The sequence below is a fragment of the Cydia amplana genome, chromosome 14 (genome assembly GCF_948474715.1).
Source record: "Cydia amplana chromosome 14, ilCydAmpl1.1, whole genome shotgun sequence".
NCBI lineage: Eukaryota > Metazoa > Arthropoda > Insecta > Lepidoptera > Tortricidae > Cydia > Cydia amplana.
Window position 1 is genome coordinate 10,133,308 of NC_086082.1, and position 14,756 is coordinate 10,148,063.

Genomic DNA, 14,756 nt, shown 5'->3' on the forward strand with positions numbered 1-14,756 from the left:
AATTCAAGGACATTGGCTCGCTGACCAACATTATGTAGGAAGGCTTCCTTGCAAAAAGTACTGGGCGACCGTGTACGATGTAGTAAGCGCTAATGAAATTGTATATTACGTGTGGATGATATTGGCAATTTGATTTTGTCGTCTGCACAGGTTTCTAATGGACAATTAGAAGCGCGGAAGCGCTGGTGGCCTAGCGGTAAGAGCGTGCGACTTGCAATCCGGAGGTCGCTGGTTCGAACCCCGGCTCGTACCAATGAGTTTTTCGGAAGTTATGTACGAAATATCATTTGATATTTACCAGTCGCTTTTCGGTGAAGGAAAACATCGTGAGGAAACCGGACTAATCCCAATGCGGGCCTAGTTTACCCTCTGGGTTGGAAGGTCAGATGGCAGTCGCTTTCGTAAAACTAGTGCCCACGCCAATTACTGGGATTAGTTGCCAAGCGGACCCCAGGCTCCCATGAGCCGTGGCAAAATGCCGGGACAACGCGAGGAAGATGATGACAGGTTTCTAATGGACAAAGTAAAAGTTGTAACAGACAGGCGTACCGGACAGCGCCCGGGGTCCAAATAGTAGGTAAGTATATTTCTATTTGCTCTCACTTATCGATAGAACATGGAACAAGACTCAAACTGGATCAAAGTCGCGGTCCGGTACGTTTAGGTAGAAAAACTCCGCGAGCCCTTACAAAGCTCTGCTTTTTGCTAGTTTATAAATACCAATAGAGTTCTATCGCTATATCCTGTAAACTGAACCACTAGTAGTGTTCTTCCAGTCGGATAAAGCTCAGGTCGGCCAGCAAACGAGGGCAGCAGAATAAATGTTTATGCGGACATGATAAATTCGTTTTTAATATTCACGGGTTAATATGTACATACATACAATAAGTTCAAAGCACTGAGAATTGAGATCCTGATTTTTATGATGGTCTAGTGTTCTTAGCATGAGTTTAACGCGGCCATATTCCCCATACAGCCCATACTCTACCTACGCAAATCCAATTGATGACGGGTTTTGTACACATCTCATTTTTTTATACCACATCGGTGGCAAACAAGCATACGGGCCGCCTGATGGTAAGCAGTCACCGTAGCCTATGGACGCCTGCAGCATTACATTACATGGTTTTACATTTGCATGGTCGTAGCAAGAGTGCAACAGATGTTCATAAATTTGTACAGCTCTCACGGTTCGTTTAGTAAGCACTAGGTATTATACCTATGTAGTGTTCGTATTGAATCTAGTAATATGGCTCGTTTTGATGCTGCCAAGCTTATAATAAAATACTACGAATAATACAGTAAATACTTTATGCTTTATTATGCGTACCCTATTAACTATAGTCGCACATAATAGCACTGCTTTTGAATTGCAGACACTTATGTCTTCGTAAATAATATATCGTTCACATTCGTTTCATTTTATAGTATTTTATACAATCGTGATATAATAGAGAGCTTTTCAGTCGAGTACCGTGTTTAGGCAACGAAGCTTGCTGAGTTGCCTAAGTAAGGTACGAGGTTTGAAAGCTTGATTATATCACTATTGTATAGGTACAATACTTTTTCTACGAGTCAACAAAAAACATACTTAAAACTAGTAGAAGAATCATATATGTAGGTAAAAAAAACCAAAAGTATACAGCTAAGATGCGCGAGCAGCCGCGATACCTTCATACTCGTACGCGACCCGGCCCCCGGGCCTAGAGATGGGTCGTGGGTATTTACCCAATTTACCCACCCAGCTAAATACCCGGTAAATACCCATCTACCCGGTATTTACCCGTATCTACCCAAATGGACGGGTAGATTCAATAAGATTCAATTCAATAAGAATATTGCACATGTCGAGTTGTGTTAAAGTGGAGATATAAACCGAGTTAATGGTTGTAATTAATGTGTGTTATTTAAAATAAAAAGGTTTAGTGAAACCTGCAGTTGTAATTAGGGATTTTTTAGTACACTTTTGATAAATATTAAAAAAAGTATATTTTTTTTTATTTTAGTAAATTATCATACTTATACGTTGATAATACACATTCGAACTTCAGTCGGCGGGGGGTGTGGTTGGGGGGAGGGGGGTAAAAGTGAACTTTTTTCATATTTCTTGGAATCTGTCATTAATATCGAAAAGTGTTGTATGCACAAACTAAAGTACACAGAATTTCCTACAAAAAAGGTTATATACATTTTTGTCCTAAAACTAACTGTATTTGACTTATGAGCTTCCCAAGTTGTGACACTGCACAATTTTTTTTTCTTATCATTCATAAGTAGTCTTTATTTTCATCTTTCTAATGTATATTAAAAGCGTTATAAAACATTTCCGGAAGCCAGGGAATGATTTTACACGATATTCATAATTTGACTTATATGATAAAATCGAACTTCACCTCATAGCAACCTTTTCGTAATTAGTTTGAACATACATTTTATGTAACATTATAAAAAAATACTTAAATTAATCTTATTTATACTCACATACTATTAAACACATCAAATTTAGAAGAAAAACGAAAATACCCGCGTATTTACCCGCGGGTAGGTAAATATCGGGTATATACCGGGTAAATACCCGCTCTCGGGTATTTACCCGGGTAGTCACCCATCTCTACCCGCGCCCCGCGCCCCCGGCCGGTTGGTCAACGACACCTTCTCGTAACTCATGAGGCCCTGGTACTTGCTCCGCACTTTCGATTGGTCAATTTCATTATAGTTGACTAAACTGTATCGAAATGAATATTATAGTTGACTAAACTGTATCGAAATGAATATTATAGTTGAGTTGGGGTCCCATAGTGAAAAAAGTATGCGATTTCACTTTGGTATACGAAGTCTTAATTCAAGCATTGCAGTCGACGAGTAGAAGAATAATATATCGTTCACATTCGTTTCATTTTAATACATTTTAGGCATTTGACCGTTTAAATACCAAAGGTCAGGCTTAAATGCGCCAATACATAAAACAGCAATATTTCAGTTTATCAGTAATGAGCAGCTTGTTAACTTTTGCATGATAAAGCCTACACGATAAATCAAAACGTCGCGTTATAATGTCAGTATAATGAACGTGACGTTTTGGTAACACAGAACACTTACATTAGATGGCGCATACATAGCGGGTCACCTTGCGTAGGCGCTCCTATATTAAAGTGCGATTATTCGTAGCGAGACTATTCCGTTAAGTTGCGTCCAGCTTCTAAGATATCACTGCGATACAATAACGATTTGTCGTGTCAAAAGTGACATTTTTTTCAACCAAAAACGTCACTTTTGACACTTGACATATCGGTATCGTACCGCAGCGATCTCTTAGAAGCATTGTTAGAATCGAGCCGAACTTAGGCCTAAAATGGGGTCAAACTTGGATTGAGAGATAATAGGTATGCTTCAAATTGCGAGATCTTTGGAACACAATCTAGCATCCGCAAACATGAGTATTTCTAAGCGACTAAGTGAAAAGTTCGCTTGGCGTCATTATATTGTAATTAATGTTTGGAAATTTCCCTACCCTGAAAGCCAATATGTTTTAGCCATTAAAATTAATACAGAAACAAACGACTGGAATTTGTTTTGTTTAAAATCCAAATTATGCCAATTATGCTTATAAAATGAAAATAAAAATTGAAGATAAGCCAGCTAACTATAAAACAATTTGTAGGATCTTGTCAAGCAAATTCAAGTATATAAAAGAATACTGGCTACATTTCTAAAATAAAAATACAACCAGATAATGATGGCTAATCTCAAAAGCTTCAAATATCCAGCGTCCGCCCGGACGGAGCACATTCCAAACGCTTACAGTACAAGGGCTAGCCGAGGGCTCAGACAAGCCAGTACAAAGTGCTCTATCAAATTTAATGGATCTCAAGATCTAGTTACACTGGTAAGTCAATGAGCCCATTGTTGCCTGCTGGAGAAGGCAGTGGGGATAGTTGGCCAGGTGCGTGTAGCGAATAGCTCCGCCAGAAGGATCACAGCTAATGGCGGTCCGGCTGACATATGGACTGAAACAACAGATTTTATTGCCACTGGGCTAAAGAAACTCGAATTTATAGCAGTGCTAATAAAAGTAATAAAGCAGTAAGTTTGAATTGTACACTATACAGACAGAGATAGACACAGCAAGATCTAAGCTCATAGGGCACTATAGTCTGTCTGTATTCAAATTCAAATCTGATGTCAAATGACAAGAACTGTGATATACTTAAAACATTCAATTGAGTTACTAAATTGATAGTCGAAAAGAATCTCCAATTCTTCCGAAAGTTTGTAAAAAGATGCTTATTTTCAGCCAATCGTAACATATAACGCACGCATGTGATATGCGATATATCCCTGCTAACATATGCGCGCAAAAATGTCGGGACGAAAGTTTACGCAGCCCACATGCTTCGAAATTTTACTATAAACGTCTCGTAAAGCTCGAGACCTTTGCTTGGACAACGCGCGTTGCTAAAACACCCTATCATACTCGAGCTACGTTATATTCATGATTTAATACAAATTTTAAAAGGTAGTGATACAAACTATAATACAAAGTTAACTACTACCGCTACAAAGGACTCTCCCGTTTGTAATAAAAATATAGTTTACGACCAGACACAAAAATAATCAAAAACCAGACCTGACCTACTCGAAATATGATTCATCGCTCACAGAAATTATGTACATTTTCCTACACATTTTTGTCATAATCATATCATCTGAATTTAACGGCTTCAACATAACAAGCCAGCTATATCTCGTAAATTAACGCGTACATCACGTTTTTTGATGGCAGGCATTAATCCGATAAACGAGCTCATATATCATTAATGATACGTAATATGTTTAATGTTAACATGTGAAAAAGTTAGGCTTTCCTTTCATTAGGGAGATGATCGCAACAGTTACCGTAATAGACGGAGCAATGTAAGCTCCGTGGCTTTGTCATTGTTTAATGGCCAGTCGTAAAGAGGCATTACCGTTTCATTTTTTTCTTTCCTCGTAATATATTTCACGTCTCGAAACAGAATAAAGCCTTCGGGGCATAACATTAAGGCATCTGGGTTTCGCCAACTTTGATTCCCCGCATTTGCATAAACCTTGAACTTGGAAAAATCTCATCGGTACGACTATTCAGAGATACTGACAGAATTGGGCGTAGGGTTCATAAAAGATTATAAACAAAATGTTTTTGTACGGGGAAAATGTGAAATGTTTTTTCTGGAGTCTCTTTTGTTTCGAGCTCAAACAATACAAATGGGAAAGAAAATAATAACCTTTTTGGTATTTCGGGTGTTATCATCTAACGCGTGAAGCGGAAAAAATACAAAGTCTCGTCTGATGTCACGCGCGACCACAGATCACTTTACTTAAATGGAGCACACAAGGCGACACGCGGTCGCTACGATCAACTGAAATATAGCATGAGAGCACCACCACTCATTTCAGTTGCGTCTACGTTTTACGACTCTTGTGAAAATTGAGAACCTGATACTGAATGTTGCGTAGTATTTCACAGGAACAATAAAAGAGACCATGTGTATGGTGTTGGTGATCGCCAGCCTTCTTAAACTTTTACAATGCGGCATCTGTTAAAGGTAGTCTATGACCTGATGTCAAGCGGGACGCGCCGACAAAAACTGTCGGCCTTTGTCGACGCCTGCTGGTGTATTTATAAGCCTTTCCCTTTATGCATTTGAAGGGGAACAAATAGCACTACTGCACGGAACATCCCTTCGGGCGTTTATTTACGAAGGCTTATTCTTGATGTATTTATGGAAAGAATAAAAAACATCTGAGAAAGTACTTTGAGAAAGTACTTTGATGACCCTCCAGTACCATCGGTTCACTTTCCCAATCTGTCTACTTTACCAAAGGGTCAATTTTCGCGATCTGTGTACTTTACCAAACGGTCCACTTTCGCGATGTGTCCACTTTACCATCGGTCCACTTTCCCGGTCTGTCTACTTTGCCAAACGGTCCACTTTCCCGATCTGTCTACTTGAGCACGTTGTCTACTTTAGCCATTGGTTCACTTGTTTCGTAGCATAGTACCAACTTCGCGAACTTTCATTTGGCGATTCGCGAAATGTATTTTTTTACACACAAGCCACCAGTTTCACAGAATACCAAAAACGCTTAGTGCCAGGATAATGCCAAGTCAATATGTGTCAACCACAGAGGACCGATCAGTATTGTAACAGGTGCGAGTGAGAAACCGTCATTGTTCTGACAGTATTTAATCAAATATAACTGATTGCGTTGCAGCAAATTACCGTTTTGTGACTACAACGAACAAAATGTCTGGGATCATTCCAGTAAACAATATCCCATGAAAAACATTTCATGTAAAATGTTGCCAAGACGAAACCACAAGGCTCGGATTGTCAAAAAGTTATCAGATATCTTGTAGAGCCAAGCTTAACTCTGCAAGCCCTAACATGACAAACTCTACACCTTAGTCAACATATGTGGCTTGGCCGTTTCGCTACCGTCACATGGGCGGAAGGTGATATCTATTCATTATTTTTTATTATACAATAGTTTTTGTAGTAAAAAAAACGGCCAAGCCACGTATTTTGACTAAGGTGTAGAGTTTGTGATGTTAGAGCTTGTAGAGTTAGAAGCTTGGCTCTACAAGATATCTGATAACTTTTTGACAGTCCGAGCCTTGTGGTTTCGTCTTGGCAACATTTTACATGGGATCGGAAAAGCGGACCATTTGGTCAAGTAGACCAATGAAGAAAGTGGACCGATCGGTAATTAGACGGATCGGGAAAGTGGACCGATAGGTAATTAGACGGATTGAGAAAAGCAATTAGGCAGATCGAGAAAGTAGACCGTTTGGTAAAGTAGACAGATTGGGAAAATGGACCGATGGTACTGGAGGGTTTGATGAGTATAGATTTTCGAAGGACTTGGGGTAAAAAGTTATGGATACACTCTCGCCTACGCCGGTGTGTTGCGAATGTTGCGATTCAATCGCGGCTATCGAATGCGCATTTGTAGCACTGCGACTTCACAGTGTATAAAGGCCTTAAAAGGCGCTTCTCGCTGACAATCAGTTATAATATTTATACGATTCCTTTATTCGGAAGACGTACTGGGACCCGCACCGCACCTTCATGGGATGGTGCAAGGCTTTAACTTTTTAAAGCCTTGCACCATCCCATATGGAATATGTTATGTAAATAAATAATCTTTTAATCTTTATTAAAAGATTATTTATTTACACAACATATTCCACATTATCATACAGAGCTGGTTCCTATAATAGAACGCCTGGCTTGCCTGTAATAGAACGGAATAAAATTAAAAATGGAAACTAAAAATAAAAATATTATCAATTAAACACTTATTTACCAATCTAACACTAATTATAATACAGTTTAGTTATAAGTAGGTAGGTTCTTTTATCTTTTTAACACCATACACTACATGCAACACTTGTCTAAATAAAGTGGAGTTCAACGTCAACACATTGAGTTTAGGTTACGTAGTAACTATTTATTAATCTGTGGTTTAGGACCATCAGACTTTTCTAATTACAAAGGTCCCGTTAAGTAGATAGAAAAGAATGTTTTTGACAGTGACTTATTTACCGTATATTAAAGGAATAATACAGGAAACGATTGCTTATTTATGACCTTGACAGGACCGAAATGCAGTTTTACTGATTAGATAATTCACGTCCATTCACATATATTGATTTAGCGCCAAAAGACATCGACACAAATAGAACTAATAGAAATTCAGTCCGTGAGTATAAAACGAGATAACATTATGTCATATCACATGAAATGTTCACGACCCCCAGTGCTAGAAGCAGTTATTTTTAGTTTAGAGAAAACTTTGTGATGAAGTACTTGGAAAAACAGCTCAAGTCTACAAACCTCTCGGGATTCGTGTGCATTTGATATTGAAAGTTCTAGCAGTGTAAGAAAAACATGAGTGATATTTCCTATATGTTAAACGTAGAGCGTTTGTTACGCTTACAATGCAATTTATCAAAACATATTAGGTATGCGCAATTGCGCATGCAATCATATACTAAATATTATAACAATTTAGCTATATAATCATATACATGTTAATATATTATTAGCAGGCCTCGGAGTTTTTTTAGCACGGTAAGACTAAGGAGAGCTATGGAGTCTTTGTTAACATTAAAATTAAGTTCATACTCATACTCATCCTCATTAATTAAGTACAAGTAAATTATGTACAGCTCTAGACCTAATAAATATCAGCGATCATCACAATAACGAAATACGTAACTATATATTCATGACATAATGTGACATCTGATTTACTCATACACATATTTAGGTAAAGAGGTTTAATCATAAGTGGCCTATCACTTAAAAAAGTACTTAATTACAATCCAGTGCAAAATTTCAGATATTTGTGGATCCGTCATAATGAAATCAGCAATTTATTCCGAAATTTGCCTTAAATGAATATATTGAAGTAACAAATCATACGTCTTAATATGTTGATACATGACATATGATGTCATTAAGTGCATTATCTAAAGCGGCCAGTGACAACGTATAGTTCCTTATCTTAACAGTAATTATAGTATGTAGGTACGTTAAGTACTTAAATAAAATATTGGAGCGATGACACTGCAATATGGGTAATATAATAATATTAACATACACATATACATATTATTACTTTTTTATAATATAACATTTAATTAAATATATGTAAACAGAATTAATTACATATAAGTAGTCTAAGTATTTATAAAACGATTCGGACGAACTTAATTAATGAGGATGAGTATGAGTATGAATTTAATTTTAATGTTAACAAAGACTCCATAGCTCTCCTTAGTCTTACCGTGCTAAAAATACTCCGAGGCCTGATTATTAGTTTTATAGAGGGGTGATGTAATTTACTTGTAATAATTACGGTAGGTAATTAAATGTATATTAAAGTATAGAGAAATATAGTAAGACAAGAGTGCTCACTCCATACATCAGTTCAGACTATTAATTTCAGTGTCTACATCTAGCATCGAGTAGCGGAACTATCAGTACTGCTACTTGACAATAGATGTAGCACCGACCGGATTATCTCTTATCTCAGCAGCATAAGACTTTCCGGTCGGTGCTACATCTATTGTCAAGTAGCAGTACTGATAGTTCCGCTACTCGATGCTAGATGCTAATAGTCTTTTTGGTACTAAAACTGGTATGGAGTGAGCACTCTATGTATTTTTTTCTCTATGATTAAAGGCACGGCCACACCTTATAAGTTAGTTAGAACGTAACTGATGTATGGAGTGAGCACTCTATGTATTTTTTTCTCTATGATTAAAGGCACGGCCACACCTTATAAGTTAGTTAGAACGTAATGCACATTTTTAAGTTCACATTCTGAAGCACATTCTGAAGTCACCATTTTATGGATATATATAAATTTTATAATTCGTTTATTATTTAATACTTCATTTATAATTACCAAATTTAAGGTACTTCCACCTAACCATTTACTATATAGATTTTTTCCGACTTTCATAAATCATAAATTATTTATTTGCGTGGATAAGTACGGATATGATGGTCGTTCTTGTCTACGTGACAGCATGATAAAACGGTGTCCGTCGCTTTCTATCCCGCGGTGTTAAACAGTGACAGTTATTTTATCACGTGGATAAAGCCATTCATAATACGCCTGCGGGTGCAGATTTATCCATAGCTCGCTCAAAAGAACCAGAAAATTAAAAATATTGTTTAACCTGCATTTTATTGCCTACCTAATTTTTTGTTACCTCCTTAAAATAAAAAATAAATACCTAAATAAAAATGAAATTCTCATCTTATACTTAGGTAAAATTAGTCGGACGGCAATCTCTCAGAACGAGAAACGTCTGATCCCCTGTCGTGTTACTTGCCATTCCAGCGAGAAAATTAAATTTTAATACAATTTCTAATTAGGCAGGAAGCAGTAGCTATAGTCCGGGCCGGTAAAAGGTTGCTTATGACGTGGTTGGTTAACGAGTAAATAGCGCTCAAATTGCTTTTTCAATGGCCCTTTAGTGAGAATGCCGAGTACGAAATGTGTTTTAGACTTCGGTGATTAAAAATACTACAATGCGAGTTTCGGGTGTTTCCAGTAAGTACATACTTTTATGGAGCTTGAACTTTTTGTTGCTTTTTTATGCTCTAGTCTTACAGTTCTTTAAAACAAATGGGAGTCGTCAAGTCTCTCAAGATTAGTAAAGATCTATGTTTTCAGCAAGCTTAAAAGAGTACTTTGGGATTTCGGAAATGTTGAGCAGGAGTTTAACTTTCCAAAAATAAATTTAAATTATTCGCCACATTAAGTTACATTTAAAGTAGAATAATTAAAGTAATGTACGTGTTGGAAAATAACCCTCGAACGGCTCGAACACGCTATTACATTAGACAAATTACTCGCAGGTAATAAAACTTCATTCGAGGAAATTCTATTCATAAATTCTCTTTATCTCAATACCTTGAAGTCTTTCAGCTTAGCTTTAAGCTGCATTTCAATACTGTAAATTGAAAGAACATCAAGATACTCACCCCTAATTAGGAAACACATGGCATTCGTTAAAAAGATACTCCGAGCTTGTTTTACAGTATCTGTCTGTTAATTAAACTGAAGTGGAGGAAAATGAGAAAGGAAAATAATTAGAGCTTTCCTAAGTTAGTAGATATTTATTTACCTGTAGATATTTTTTCGATGACACGATAATAGGGGATCGTATTTCAATTTATGTTTTAATTAGAAATTTTGTTAAAAATAGCGTCCAACTCATCAACAATTTTATACTTCCTGGAAAATGTTCGATGTCGTAAACTGAGGTTGACACCGACCAGAAAACCAATGATGGTCGCATTTATATCGTTTCTAGCCTCGGTTTCTAGCTATGAATAAAACATCCCCGAATCTCGCGCTTTTATACTAGGTATTCGAACGTGACAGATAGTTTATCTACAACGGGGACTGTATACTCCAACACGAAAGTAAATATTTCGTTATTAAATTTCTCTGATTTAGACGTAAAATCTATTTTTTTATTCGGTAGACTACAATGACATTTCATAGTATGGAATGACATTTTATGTTCATACTATGAACTGTCATTTCAGTCTACCGAATAAAAAAATAGACTTTAGAAGTCGGCAATGCTAACTTGAAAACCCTTAGTTATGTATACAACAATTGATTGAACACAATGATAAATGAAATGAAATTGTACGGTCAGCAACAGAAGTTGCTAAGCGGGCCAGGTTCAAAATGATCTTGACACGACTTTATTGTTGAGAGAATAAGAGCGTTTCAAGGTAATTTTGAACACCTCGCCCGCTTAGCAACTTCTGCTGCTGACTGTACATGCTTACTCTGCTCAGGCGTGGCAAATGGTCAAAATTAAACGTCAATCGAGTGGAATTCCATTGGCAACATCAAGTACTATTATTTTGGAAAGTACTCAGCAGAGAAGTCTCCTAACGAAATGAAGAACAAATGGTTGCCTTATGAAGGCATAGGTATAATACATAACAATAAAATATAAATATATGGTGGAAATATTCGCAGCAGAAGGGTCAAAGTCTCGGCAACACCGTCGAGAGCAGCGCCCGATAACCTACTCTGAAAAATGAATTCGACACAATTTTATCGTTTGTCCTTAATAAATTATGGTAAACCACACTTACTTTATAAGCGTCGGGTATGTTGACGGGCTCGCCGCTCTCCGCGACGTAGCCGACGCTCCCGCTGCCCCAGGGGATGCGGATCTCCACCAACTGCCCCATCTGCTCGGGCAACTTGGAGCACACGAACAGCGTCGACTCGGCTGGTGCACACTTACTTTATAAGCGTCGGGTATGTTGACGGGCTCGCCGCTCTCCGCGACGTAGCCGACGCTCCCGCTGCCTCAGGGGATGCGGATCTCCACCAACTGCCCCATCTGCTCGGGCAACTTGGAGCACACGAACAGCGTCAACTCGAGGCTGGTGCCACTTTCTTTATAAGCGTCGGGTATGTTGACGGGCTCGCCGCTCTCCGCGACGTAGCCGACGATCCCGCTGCCCCAGGGGATGCGGATCTCCACCAACTGCCCCATTTGCTCGGACTACTTGGAGCACACAAACGTCGACTCGAGGCTGGTGCCACTTACTTTATAAGCGTCGGGTATGTTGACGGGCTCGCCGCTCTCCGCGACGTAGCCGACGATCCCGCTGCCCCAGGGGATGCGGATCTCCTCCAGGTGCTCCATTTGCTCGGACTACTTGGAGCACACAAACGTCGACTCGAGGCTGGTGCCACTTACTTTATAAGCGTCGGGTATGTTGACGGGCTCGCCGCTCTCCGCGACGTAGCCGACGATCCCGCTGCCCCAGGGGATGCGGATCTCCACCAACTACCCCATCAGCGTCGACTCGAGGCTGGTGTCACTTACTTTATAAGCGTCGGGTATGTTGACGGGCTCGCCGCTCTCCGCGACGTAGCCGACGATCCCGCTGCCCCAGGGGATGCGGATCTCCTCCAGGTGCTCCATCTGCTCTGGCGTGGACTTGGAGCACACGTCGAACAACTTCGACACGAGGCATCTGGTGACAATATCTATGGTTAAAATCATGATGAAAAACGATAAACATGTTGCTATTTAAGCTAAGCTTTAATTTAATTTTACGGTTTAACCCACGTACCTATTTTTAGTCAATCGCACGACATGTTTCTATTTATCGTGGAACACGTAAATTTTAAAATGACGTTTTTAATTATTCGTAGTCGGATGTTATCAAACAGAGGAAGCATGAAATCGTATGAAATCAAATTTATAAAGTTGTGCACTAATAGGTAAAAGTAATACATAGGTATATACTACATCTGCATCGGGGTATCATTTCGTATATTATTATCAATATTGTCCAAATCATACATAAGTACATACTTAACAATATCATTGTTATCCTGTTTACCGAAATTTAAAAGAAAATTGAAATCCTTTTCTTGTTTGGTCTAATGATTTCGGTATACCAGCGGGGTATGAGCGTAGAAAAGGAGAACGAACCTTGCGCAAATTGAAAATAAATCTTCTACCTGATTACATCGGCAACATTATCTAATAAAATACAGATTCTTCATAACGGGCACAAAAGGGAATTTGTAAATTCTGGAGCTATCCAAGGCAATTGTTTTTTGTTCCATCTAAATTAAATAACTCTTTATCGAATAACTTAACGAACAGTCAGGCGTGTCTCACTCCGCGATTTCGTCGCTTTGCTACAGGTACATCCGTTCGGCCCCAATTTTGGGGAAAGCCATAAGCCGCGCGTGGCGTTGTCGCCACCTAGTGGCCATATCTGTGCTGATCGTAACAGACGCGTTTTGTTAGAGAGTGAGTCTTCTGTACTACTACTATTATTTATTCTGTGGTCAGTTTCGATGTTGATATTACTTCTGCTAATTACAAAGCGAGTCGTAACTAGGCTCTAATTCAGTCGAAATATTCATGCAAATGACTCCTATAATAATCCGACTCAGACAGAAGAGAAAAGCCCCAAATTAATGACTAACGAGCAATAATCCGCAGGAATTTACCTATACCGCTCGTCGGAATATCAACCTCGGAGTGTTAACTAGAGATGCCACGAATATTCGGGAACTATTCGGTATTCGGCCTATTCGGCCACTTGGCCGAATATTCGGTATTCGGCCGAATGTTGCCTACTATTCGGCCAAATACCGAATATCTGATGCACCTACTTAAAAAGAAAAATTGCACAATAAAAATAACCAAAAACTATGTAGGTATATTTAGAATGTGTTCTTGGAAAGTTGTTAAATACGACGACCCTTTTTTGAGCATTTGTTGATTAAAAAACGTTTTATTTTTATCATGAGTCTGTTTTGTTTGACTCTATTCATTCATTAATCATTCATCATTCATTTTCTGTTCAACAGAAATATATCTTAACTAACGCCATCTAACGTTGAGCTTTGTTAGCGATCAGTTTTCATAATAATTGTGACTCAAAATGTTCGCATGCCGAATTCGGTCGCCGAATATTCGGTATTCGGCCGAGACAGGGGCCGAATATTCGGTATTCGGTATTCGGCCAAAACCACTATTCGGGGCATCTCTAGTGTTAACGATATATTTCAGCTCATTGTTAGCAGTGTAGCGGGCTCAGCACGGTTCCATTTTTATCGACTATCACTATGCCCGTCACTTTCGCACTTACATACTTGTTAGAACGTGACAGGCATGGTGACAAACGATAAAAATGCGACCGTGCTACTAGGGTAGGTAAGATTGCCAAATGAAACTTACCCTTCTAAAATAACCTATCAAATTTGTAAAATACGAGATAGGTAGACCACTGGAGGGCGTATTAGTTTTCAAAGGACCAACAACCGATAGTGTCCATTAATATATTGTGATAGGTTCGAAATAAATAAATGTAAATATACGTGGGTTTTACTTGCAATGATAATTCCCAGAATTTAATACAGTTTTGAGTTTTGTACCAATCGAGAATTATAGCGCCATTCTAGCGAAACGACAGCCTTGTGTAAAGCTTTTAGCCGACACGGGACATTCAAGTGTAACTCGCCGTGATTTTTTTTTATGATATGGGAGGCAAACGAGCAGACGGATCACCTGATGGTAAGCGATTACCGCCGCCCATGGACACCCACAACACCAGAGGCGTTGTAAGTGCGTTGCCGGCCTTTAAGATGGGAGTATACGCTCTTTTCTTGAAGGTTTGAAGGTCGTA

At 38.7% G+C, this 14,756-nt stretch overlaps 1 protein-coding gene across 1 annotated transcript in view; it reads right to left on the reverse strand.

Moving 5' to 3' along the window:
- The window catches only part of LOC134654136 (dual 3',5'-cyclic-AMP and -GMP phosphodiesterase 11-like), a 207,290-nt gene that overhangs the window by 42,545 nt on the left and 149,989 nt on the right, over positions 1-14,756 (reverse strand). Inside the window, exon 7 of the mRNA XM_063509585.1 lies at positions 12,431-12,581. Coding sequence (XP_063365655.1) covers positions 12,431-12,581 — 151 coding nt within the window. The remainder of the gene's footprint in view (positions 1-12,430; positions 12,582-14,756) is intronic.